The 10304-nt window shown below is 39.8% G+C and overlaps 1 protein-coding gene across 1 annotated transcript in view; it reads right to left on the bottom strand.

Annotated features, from left to right (window-relative positions):
- Nucleotides 1-8768, bottom strand: part of CHM (CHM Rab escort protein) — a 181099-nt gene extending 172331 nt beyond the window's left edge. The window contains exon 1 of the mRNA XM_082377225.1: nt 7451-8768. Coding sequence (XP_082233351.1) covers nt 7451-7499 — 49 coding nt within the window. The 5' untranslated portion in view covers nt 7500-8768. The remainder of the gene's footprint in view (nt 1-7450) is intronic.
- Between the last annotated feature and the right edge of the window lie 1536 nt (nt 8769-10304).

Genomic DNA, 10304 nt, shown 5'->3' on the forward strand with positions numbered 1-10304 from the left:
GAGCAGCCGTGTTTGATTTTAATTGCTGTAGCTTGAGTTCTCCAAAACATCATGAGGATACTGGAGAAAATGAGAAAATGACGTGAGGCATGGGAGATGAAAATGATGCTGCGGAGAGAACTCTGGTAACAGATGCGGCTCTCTCTGAGGGATTGGCTCAAACTTATGATTTACAGTGAAGCGTAAGCCTCTCCAGAGAGTCTTCTCCAGAGTTATATAACTCCCCTTACTTTTCTAGGTATTGAGAGCAGAAAAGGCATACTTTTCCATCAATAAATGCCTGAAGAATTGCAAAGCATTTTTCAGAACAGCAAAACCTGTAAGCTCTCTTTAGCTCCTTCAGCATTCTTACACTGACAAGGAAGAGTTTCACACTATGCCTCAAACAAGATAAATCTATTCAAAACCTTCACATTATGCCTCAAACAAGACAAATCTGTTCAAAACAAATGACAAATAATGCAAGCTGGTGAACAAAACAGAGTAAAAGAAAAAAAAAATGGAAAGAAAACCGTCAGTTAAGAAGTCTGATAGAAATAGTGGTAACAGACACACAAAGGTCTTTCCCACCAAACGGCCAATGGGAAGAGGAGGAAGATGACTCAGACACCTGAATCTTTCCACTGCTCTCCATGAAAACTATGAGCCTTTCCTTGGAAGCATTCACCGTAACAGTAGTGGTGATAAAAGCACCTCAGTATGGCATTATGGGCTATAAAAATCAACTACGTTTTCTGAGCACTTACTAAGCATTTTACAGAATTATTCCATTGAATCCTCAACACAGCTCTGTGAGATTTATTCTCTTTTAGAGATGAGAAAATTGAAACTTAGACATTAAGGAACATATGTGAGGTGGCACAAGAGGCACAGATGATTCAAACACAGTCTGTCCCATTTCAGAGCCACCTTGTCAATCACTACACTATGCTCTCAAATGAGATACATACATGTCAAGGTAAAGAAAACATACGGATGGTACAGCATTTGTAGAACCAAATGACTTTTGAAATATTACTTTCATTCCTACTCACTATGTTATTCAGTTAATCAATATTCTCTAAACTTTAAAACTTTTTGCCCCTAGCCACCCCCAAAATATATATGAATATATGTATGTGTGTGTGCTTCACACAGTGATACACACATGAAATATATGTTTCATGAAACTATACTCATCCTGGGACTTCCCTGGTGGTCCAGTGGTAAAGAATCCACCTTCCAATGCAGGGGATGTGGGTTCAATCCCTGGTCGGGGAACTAAGTGGGCAACTAAGCCCGCACAGTGCAACTACTGAGCCCACGCACCTCAACTACAGAGAGAAAACCTGCACACCACAACTAGAGAGAAGCCCATGCACCACAACAAAGAGCACGCATGCCACAACGAAGATCCTACGTGCCACAACTAAGACCCAACACAGCCAAAAATAAAAATAAATAAAATATTTTAAAAAATGTTGCATCCAAAAAAAAAAAAAACTAGGTTGATTAACCAAGATGGCGGAGTAGAAGGACGTGCTCTCACTCCCTCTTGCGAGAGCACCAGAATCACAACTGGCTGCTGGACAATCATCGACAGGAAGACACTGGACTTCACCAAGGAGGATACCCCATGTCCAAGGACAGAGGAGAAGCCACAGTGAGACGGTAGGAGGGGCGCAATCAGAGTAAAATCAAATCCCATAACCATTGGGTGGGTGACTCACAGACTGGCAAACACTTATACCAGAGAAGTCCACCCACTGGAGTGAAGGTTCTGAGCCCCACGTCAGGCTTCCCAACCTGGGGTTCCGGCAACGGGAGGAGGAATTCATAGAGAATCAGACTTTGAAGCCTAGTGGGAATTGATTGCAGGACTTCGACAGGACTAGGGGAAACAGAGACCCCACTCTTGGAGGGTGCACACGGAATAGTGTGCGCATCAGGACCCGGGGGAAGGAGCAGTGACCCTGGGGGAGACTGAACCAGACCTACCTGCTAGTGTTGGAGGGTCTCCTGCAGAGGCGGGGGCTGGCTCTATTTCACTGTGGGGACAAGGACACTGGCAGCGGAGGTTCTGGGAAGTACTCCTTGGCGTGAGCCCTCCCAGAGTCTGCCATTAGCCCCACCAAAGAGCCCAGGTACGCTCCAGTGTTGGGTTGCCTCAGGCAAAACAACCAACAGGGAGGGAACCCAGCCCCACCCATCAACAGTCAAGTGGATTAAAGTTTTGCAGAGCTCTGACCACCACAGCAACAGTCCGCTCTACCCACCACCAGAGCTTCCCATCAAGCCTCTTAGATAGCCTCAACCACCAGAGGGCAGATAGCAGAAGCAAGAAAAACTACAATCCTGCAGCCTGTGGAACAAAAACCACATTTACAGAAAGATAGACAAGATGAAAAGGCAGAGGGCTATATACCAGATGAAGGAACAAGAAAAAAACCCAGAAAAACAACTAAATGAAGTGGAGATAGGCAACCATCCAGAAAAAGAATTCAGAATAATGATAGTGAAGATGATCCAGGACCTCGGAAAAAGAATGGAGGCAAAGATCGAGAAGATGCAAGAAATGTTTAACAAAGACCTAGAAGAATTAAAGAACAAACAAACAGAGATGACCAATACAATAACTGAAATGAAAACTACACTAGAAGGAATCAACAGCAGAATAACTGAGGCAGAAGAACGGATAAGTGACTGAAGTCTAAAAACAATTGTCAAACCTGCAGATGTTTTATCTGCACAACAATAACATTCTGACTCTTTGAACATCACTGAGTAACTAACCAATTTAAAAGAAAAAAAATAATTTTATCCAGCTCTGGCCAGCAGAACAAAAATAAACAAATGACCTGTAACCTTAAAAAAAAAAAAAAAAACTACACTCATCCTTACTACATGTAATATATTCTAATACATATTCTATTCTACTTCTGTTTTTTTTAATGCTGGAATTGATTTCATGACCCACAGATAGGTGGCATCTTGCAATTTAAAAAAAACAACTCTGCTCTAGACCACAGGTTCACGGATTTTAGGAAATGCAGGCAGAGAAAGTATGGACATCCTCTGATATTAGAACCACACACAGGCATCCTGAGAGAGGATTAAATAAGATACATATATGAGAAATCACTTGGCAGAGAGTCTGGCATAAACAGGTATTTAGTAAAAATCAGTTTCCATGATACCTCCTACAACATTACTATCCCCCAACGTTTAGAGAAGCGAAGTTACTCCGCCACCATCATAAGCATTATAGTCAATGAGCTGCTGGCCAAAGTTAACCACCTTAAAGTTTCAATGCTCAGCTAACATCAAGAAAGGAGCTGTGTTACCTACATGACCTTTCCTGATGAAAGCGGCTTATCATTTCCAAGAAAATGTTTTTTTATGAACCACTTTGATAGAAAAATTTCTGAAGTATATCAAACACTGACTTGACTTCTTAAGAGGACTATACAGAATTGTCTTTTCTCAAGGACCCAGGATCATAATTATGCGCACACAATGGTAAATTTTAGAGCTGGTAGATGCCTACCTTAGAGGTCACCTAATTCAAGTCTCTCACTTTACAGATGAACAAATTGATGTCCCAAGATGTTATGCAATTTTCCCAAAGTTACCCAGTAGGAAGGTTAAGTGATTCCCATTATGCCACATCGATTTTGGACTATGCTGAGCATGACCTAGCAAGGTAGTCAGGATTTAGAAGCAAATACCCCTTGTAATTGCCCCCATGTTTGTTATTTTTGTTATCTCACTTCTTTCCCCATAATCTTTAGCAATAAAACTCTTAAATCAAAAAAGGATCTATGTGTTTATGCTCTGCAGGAAAAATGTTAAGCTAGCCTACTCCACAGCCCATTTAGGGGAAGAATTCCAAAATATAATATGTGTGGTGTACTTTAGTAAGGAAAGGGATGCAGAATGAATCTCTATGTGGCCTTCAGAAAGCAAGAAGAATGCAATGAAAAGGCCACATTGGCTTAGAACAGCTCTGAGCATGTGACAGTCAGGAACCCCAAACAGCTCCTCAGAATAGGCAACACAGTAAATGTCACAAGGGCAGGGACTAGGTTCTCAGTAAATGTGGGTTGAATATTCTAAAAAATGTGTAGTCTGTCACTACACTAAATGGTGCCAGGTCATTGTGCTGTCTGACGCAGGTTTGCATTTTAGGTGTTTGTCTCTCTCCTTTCCCATAAGGATATGAACTGTCACTTACGTCTAATGACACCCCCCCAAACACGGCTTTTGCAGAAGTTGATAACGTTTCCTATATCTTCTAATAAGATGCTTCTAATACACTCTGAGCATGCTAGAATTTTCTAAAATAAGAATGAATATGCTCTAAGTAAGAGAATGAGGGATTCCTCTACGTAAGAAGCATGCCGATATTATCCCATAACTCTTGTAACTTCCATCTTGTCTGCCCTTCTGTTGAGTGGATGGCTCTGTTGCGGGTTACAGATTACACAGGTTGCCAGATAAGTCACCTGCAGTGAGGTATTATGCTACTGGGACTATTTTTAACCTGCAACCGATGATACTTCTCTGTAACCCACAAAATTATCACTCAAATGTCTTTTTAAATGGCAAAATGTCTTAAAATGTCAACCGTGCACCCAAACTGAAGGCCATTTTCTAGACACTTATTACTATATCCATTTTTTAAAATAATTGTCATGATTTTTCATTAAATTTTTTTTTAATTTTATATTGAACTCACTATATCCATTTTTGTCCTCTCCCTTGAGACTCCATTTGGCGCTCCTTCCTTATTCCATTTTCTTCTATATTTTCCATGGTTCAAGTACTTTATCTTATTCTTCTGCCTTTGGGTGTTCGAGTGATATTTCCTGTATTTTGTAATCAGGAGGAAATGGGCTTAACTAAGAAAATACATACAAAACTTTATTTTCCCATAATCTCTTCAAAACATGATCTTAAGGAAAACGTTGTGTTATGAAGAATGAAAAGAAATACAAATTAATCAAGGTCAAAGGGGTTTACAATATTATCCACAGATTATTTTACTTGATAAAGCAATTGTCTCTTGATGACATTTTAACTATAACTAAATCTGCTAAAAGAAAAACTGCATCTCATAGCCTATTTCTTCATGTTTCTGATACGTGCATGATTAATTCTGCTTTTGTTATTAAAACTGAATCTTTGAAACACTAATTTTTCCATGATTTACTCAAGCTAGTACATCTAGTAAGGCAAACACATCTTAAAGACCACTTTCAGCAAAGTATTTCAGAAGAGGAATATTCCAAACACATTAAAAATCATTCTTACTCAGTAATGATTGGAATTATTGGATTCATTTATTTGGGAAATGGCTTTTATCCAATTTTTCCACTTTGACTTACCTAAAAACAAAGCTTCATATCATAAATTTAAACAATGTGCTTGAAAAGTAAAAATGTGTTCACTAAGTGATATGAAAAACTTCTAACTCAAATAAGTTCTTCCCATACTTTGAGAAATAACATTACTCTCACGGAAATAAGTCTAAAATGAATCTTTTTCCAAATACACCAGATATCCCTGATGCAATTTTCTGGATCACTCACAGAATCTTCCTACCTCTATCATAACGGACTCTAACAGGATGGATGTAATCCATATTATGAACTGAACTAGAAGGCAAAATACGTCTTATATAAGAATTAACAGCACTTAATGATAAGAATTAGCACCCTTATCAATTAAAATTTGAATCAAGATAAGAAAAAGTATCTTAATGATTCAAAGTAATTTTTAAAACACCCTAAGTGCCAAGGTAACAACAACAAAAAAAGGCAGTAACATAGGACCCAAGTATGGTATAACAACTATTCTAAAGTGGATATTGTTCTAAGTTTTAGGATAGACTGGAGAGAATAGAGTCTGTTGACTCCTTCCAGCTCTCATCCAACATCTGTTCATAGCAGCTACAGCAAGGTTATCTGTAGCCATGCAGTTTTCAGGTTGAGAATAAACATGTCCTTGCTGTTTTGAAAACAATTACCCAGGTACAACCAGAATAAGATAATTTTTGGTTAGACAACACTGGAAAGGTTATCTAGTTTACCCTCCCTATGTTCAAAAACAAGGAAACTGAGGCTCAGAGAGATTAAGTTCCTAGCCCTAGCAACTCACACAGCTAGTTAATGGCCAAGCAAGGTCTAGAACCAAGTTTTCCCAATTATTTCTATTAATATGGGTTAACTCTGAGGGTCAGAACCACTGATTCTCCTTCTGGTATGGAATTGACCTTTGGAAATTTACCGGCTGTGTGATCTTGAGCAAATTGCAACCTTTCTAAGCCCTTTTGCCTCCTCTGTATAGTGTAAAGAATACGTACTCTAACAAGGTTGTTGTGAGGATTATATACGGCTTGTAAAGTGCTTAGCATGTCGATTAGCAAATAATAAGCATTCGAAAATAAGTAGTTATTATTTTTACTCCCGACCTGGAAATATGGCTGCTCCTACTGTTTAAGAAGACAATGAACTGAATTCATCAACACAATGGACAGGGTCTCAACCACCGGGGTTCCCCAGCCTACCACGTTCTGTAGACAGGAGAAAACCCCACCCAACAAACTATTTCACCCCATCTAAAATCCACCCTTTACACTGTTAAGAAAAACAAAATACCAACTGCTGCCAAATGTTTTCTGCCACGTGTTGTACGTGTAATTTGTCAACTAGAAATTGCAGGGGGAGTTCTGGCACCACCCAAAATATGAAGAATAAATGACGGGAAAACAAGGGGAAGATAAGATCACACACCTGAACTGGACTCACAGACGCTTGTTCTCAGCTTATTTAGCTGTGGGTAGATAGGTGGGTGGTAGAAAGCAAAATGATTTCTTTCAGCACCATAAAGCAGGAATAATGGCCACCTCAACAAATTACAACCCCCTAGGCTTCTCAACAAAACATAAAAGAATCCATTTCATCGCCTTAGTAAATTAAAACGTACATGGGCACAACTGAGCAACAAAATGTATCCGAGCTGCACTGCACCCTAGGGTTATATAAATATATGAAAAATTCCTATGAAATGGCGAGACAAAATGATGGGGAATATCACCTTGAAATTAACAAGGAGGAAATCATGTCATGCCAAAGGTGTCTCCATTGACAAAATCCCCACCCTCCGTTCTCATGACACTGCAAACCCACCTCCCTCTAAGGAAATTACAGGAATCACCCGCAGCAACCAACCTCAGCAATCGACATCGACCAGATCGACCCCTACTCAAATGGCGCTAAGCACCGCGGGTCCAAGCCCCTCCCTGCAGCTGCCAAGTCCCGCGCTGGCTCCAGACTACTTCGCTTCCTTTCCGTTCTCCCTCTCACACTCGATCCCCAACATTTCTCGCCGACCCTCGCCACTGACAGAGAAGGTAGGAACGGGAAAGACTTCCTACACTTTGTCCAGTGAGTCCCAGAGCCACACATACCCGTCCCTATTACGACCACATCAAACTCCGAAGGTAGATTATCCGCCATCTTGACAGGAAACGTGTCATGTGACTATTGCTTCTGGAAATGAGATCAATTTAGGCATTGCCGTGGTAGAAGGCGGAAGGGAAAACACTGCATTCTGGGTATTGTAGTTCCTGGGTGGCGGCTCCAGATAGGCGGCTACAGCATTGTATTTGAAATGTTTCACGCGAATGTTAAAAGCTCGATTCATTTTCCAGGCTGAGTGCAGTAGCGCATTTAGCCTGGAGTTTTGGGGTAAAAAAGAGTTGTAGATTTTTACTCTGATGGCTAGGATGAATGTGGGAAGACCTGGGAACCCCTTGACAATGATGAAGCAAGAATTGTTAGGAGACAAGGAGGGCGGAGTGAAATTGAAAAGGGATTGCTTTGTGAAGAAAGGAAATTTTCATTCCAGTCTGGAAACTGTTTGTTTCCCCCAGCATGTCTGTACTTTCGTTTTGGCCTGCGAGGCATAATTTTTCACACCAATACCTTCACACTCTATCCCTTATCTTTTTTTGTCTCTGTCTCCCCAATGAAAACCCACGAAAAATCTCGCCCTAGCTTCGCCAGAATGGAACCGTCACTGCATCTGTATTTGTTCTAGTTAGTCCGATCAGCCACCTTGGCCATATACATGTGCAAAATTAGTCTTGCTTTACAGGAGGGAAAAAAGTTATGAAAACATAGTAGTTGCTTGATAGGCGTTTATTGATTCTGAATCTGGTTTTGTATATGTATACAAGGAGTTCATACAAGATTTTCCCAATAAGGTACCGCAGAAATGATCAAGGTAAAGTGTCCTTTATATTCAAGTGATTGTATTTGATGAAGAGGATTTAGATTGCCTGTGCCAAGCAGCTAATGTAGCTCTGATAAGTATTTTCAAGGTCGGCCTCCTCCCACCCGTACCCCCAGCCCCGTTATTTAAAATGCTTTGGTGTCTGACAATTCCAAAGCAAAAAAGAGGTAGAGAATGCATGGGAGTGAGGGAGGGTAATTTTTTGATCCCAGAAATTCATTGTGTAGTTATTTTACCAGAGTTTCAAGATAATTCAGAGAGTGCAGTGGTGGACCTTCCCTTACACCACCTGACTGACCTCTGAGCTGTTTGTGGTTCCCCAGTCACACTGTTGTTCCTTCATCATGGAATGATCTTCCCGTTCTCTGGCTAACAATTATCCCCAAGGCTCAGAGTCATTTCCACCACCTCCTCCTTACATTTCCTCCCTATACTGGGTTATATTTCCCTACATTGTGCTACCTCTCTGTCATAACCTCCCATATTACACTGAAAATTATTTGCATTTATGTTGGTTCCTATACTGGATATATATCCCCCTACATTGTGCTACCTCTCTGTCATAACCTCCCATATTGCACTGAAAATTATTTGCATTTATGTTGGTTCCTATACTGGACATATATCCCCCAAAATACATACCCAGATATACAATACCCTAAATTATAAGCCCCTATATGATAGGGATTGTGCCTTACTTATCTTTTTACCCCCTGCATCTAACATAAGCCCGGTGTATAGTAGGAATTCAGTAAGTGTTTGCTGAACTAAGCTTGGCTCTGATTCCCCTAATACATGGTAAGTACTATAGATTCAGAAATTTCCTAATAAATATAATCACACTGTGAAGATACAACTCACTAACTCATTTAATTTTCCTTAAATACTCATTGAGTACCTACTATGTGCAAGGCACTGATTTAGATGCTGGGACTACAGCAATGAAAAAACAGACAAAAATGCCTGTCTTCATGAAGTTTACATCTAGTGAAGTAAAACAAAATAAACAAGTAATTACGCTGTAGTGCTAATTTTCCACTATGTTTTTCCCCAAATTTAAAATCCTTTTCTCCCCCCTGAGGATAGAGAGCACAACCCTCAGAAAGATAGAAGTGCCAGCCTATACTTAGCTGCCCTTTCTTTAAAGTTATCACACCTTCTCTGGGCATAGAAAAGATTATTATATTCGAAAAATATAAAGCATCTGCATGGAGAAAACGCTCAAAATACCTTTTCCTCCCAATGTATTTTTGTTAATTTTTTGCAAGGCAAAAATGAATGTAGGAGTTGACAACATCAATAAAATAGCATAAAGCAAAGCAGCTTAATTGTTGTCTATTCTATTATACTAAGGACATCTATTTTTGAGAACTGAAATATTTTATTTGGATAAATCACAATACAATGAGATGATGGATACCTACAAATTGACTACCCTGTTAAATCACTGTGACATTGATTTTTTACTTAATGTTTTCCTGAATTGAAAAATCACAATTCCCTGAACATTTACCTTGTATTCAGAAGTTTATTCAAGTGTGGGATCTGATGTATCATATTTTTACAAACCAGTAATTTAATGGTCTCCTCCTATGCCTTTCCTTTGAGCTCCAAATCCATATATCCAACCCCTTACCCAATATCTTTTCTGAACATGTCCAATACTGAATTCCTGAATATTTCATCCCCACTCCCAAACCTCTTCGTCCAGTGTTCCCCAGCTTAGAAATGGTACCACCTTCCAATCAGTTACTCAAGTCAAAAACTTAAGGATCATCCTTGATATATTACTCTCTTTCACCCTTAAACCAATCCATCAGCAACTCTTGCCAGATTTATCTCAAAGATATATTGTAAATATATCCACCTCTAAATCTGTTCTGCCCCCATAATCTCTTCCTAGACTGCAATAGATCCCAGCTGGCCACCTCATTCATGCTTGCTTCTCCCCAGTCCACTCCCCACACTGCCGGTAAACTTTTAAAAATTCAAATCTGATCATGTTCTCCTTTACCTAAAACGTTCAT

Source organism: Balaenoptera borealis (genome assembly GCF_965194805.1).
Source record: "Balaenoptera borealis genome assembly, chromosome: X".
Classification (NCBI taxonomy): Eukaryota; Metazoa; Chordata; class Mammalia; order Artiodactyla; family Balaenopteridae; genus Balaenoptera; species Balaenoptera borealis.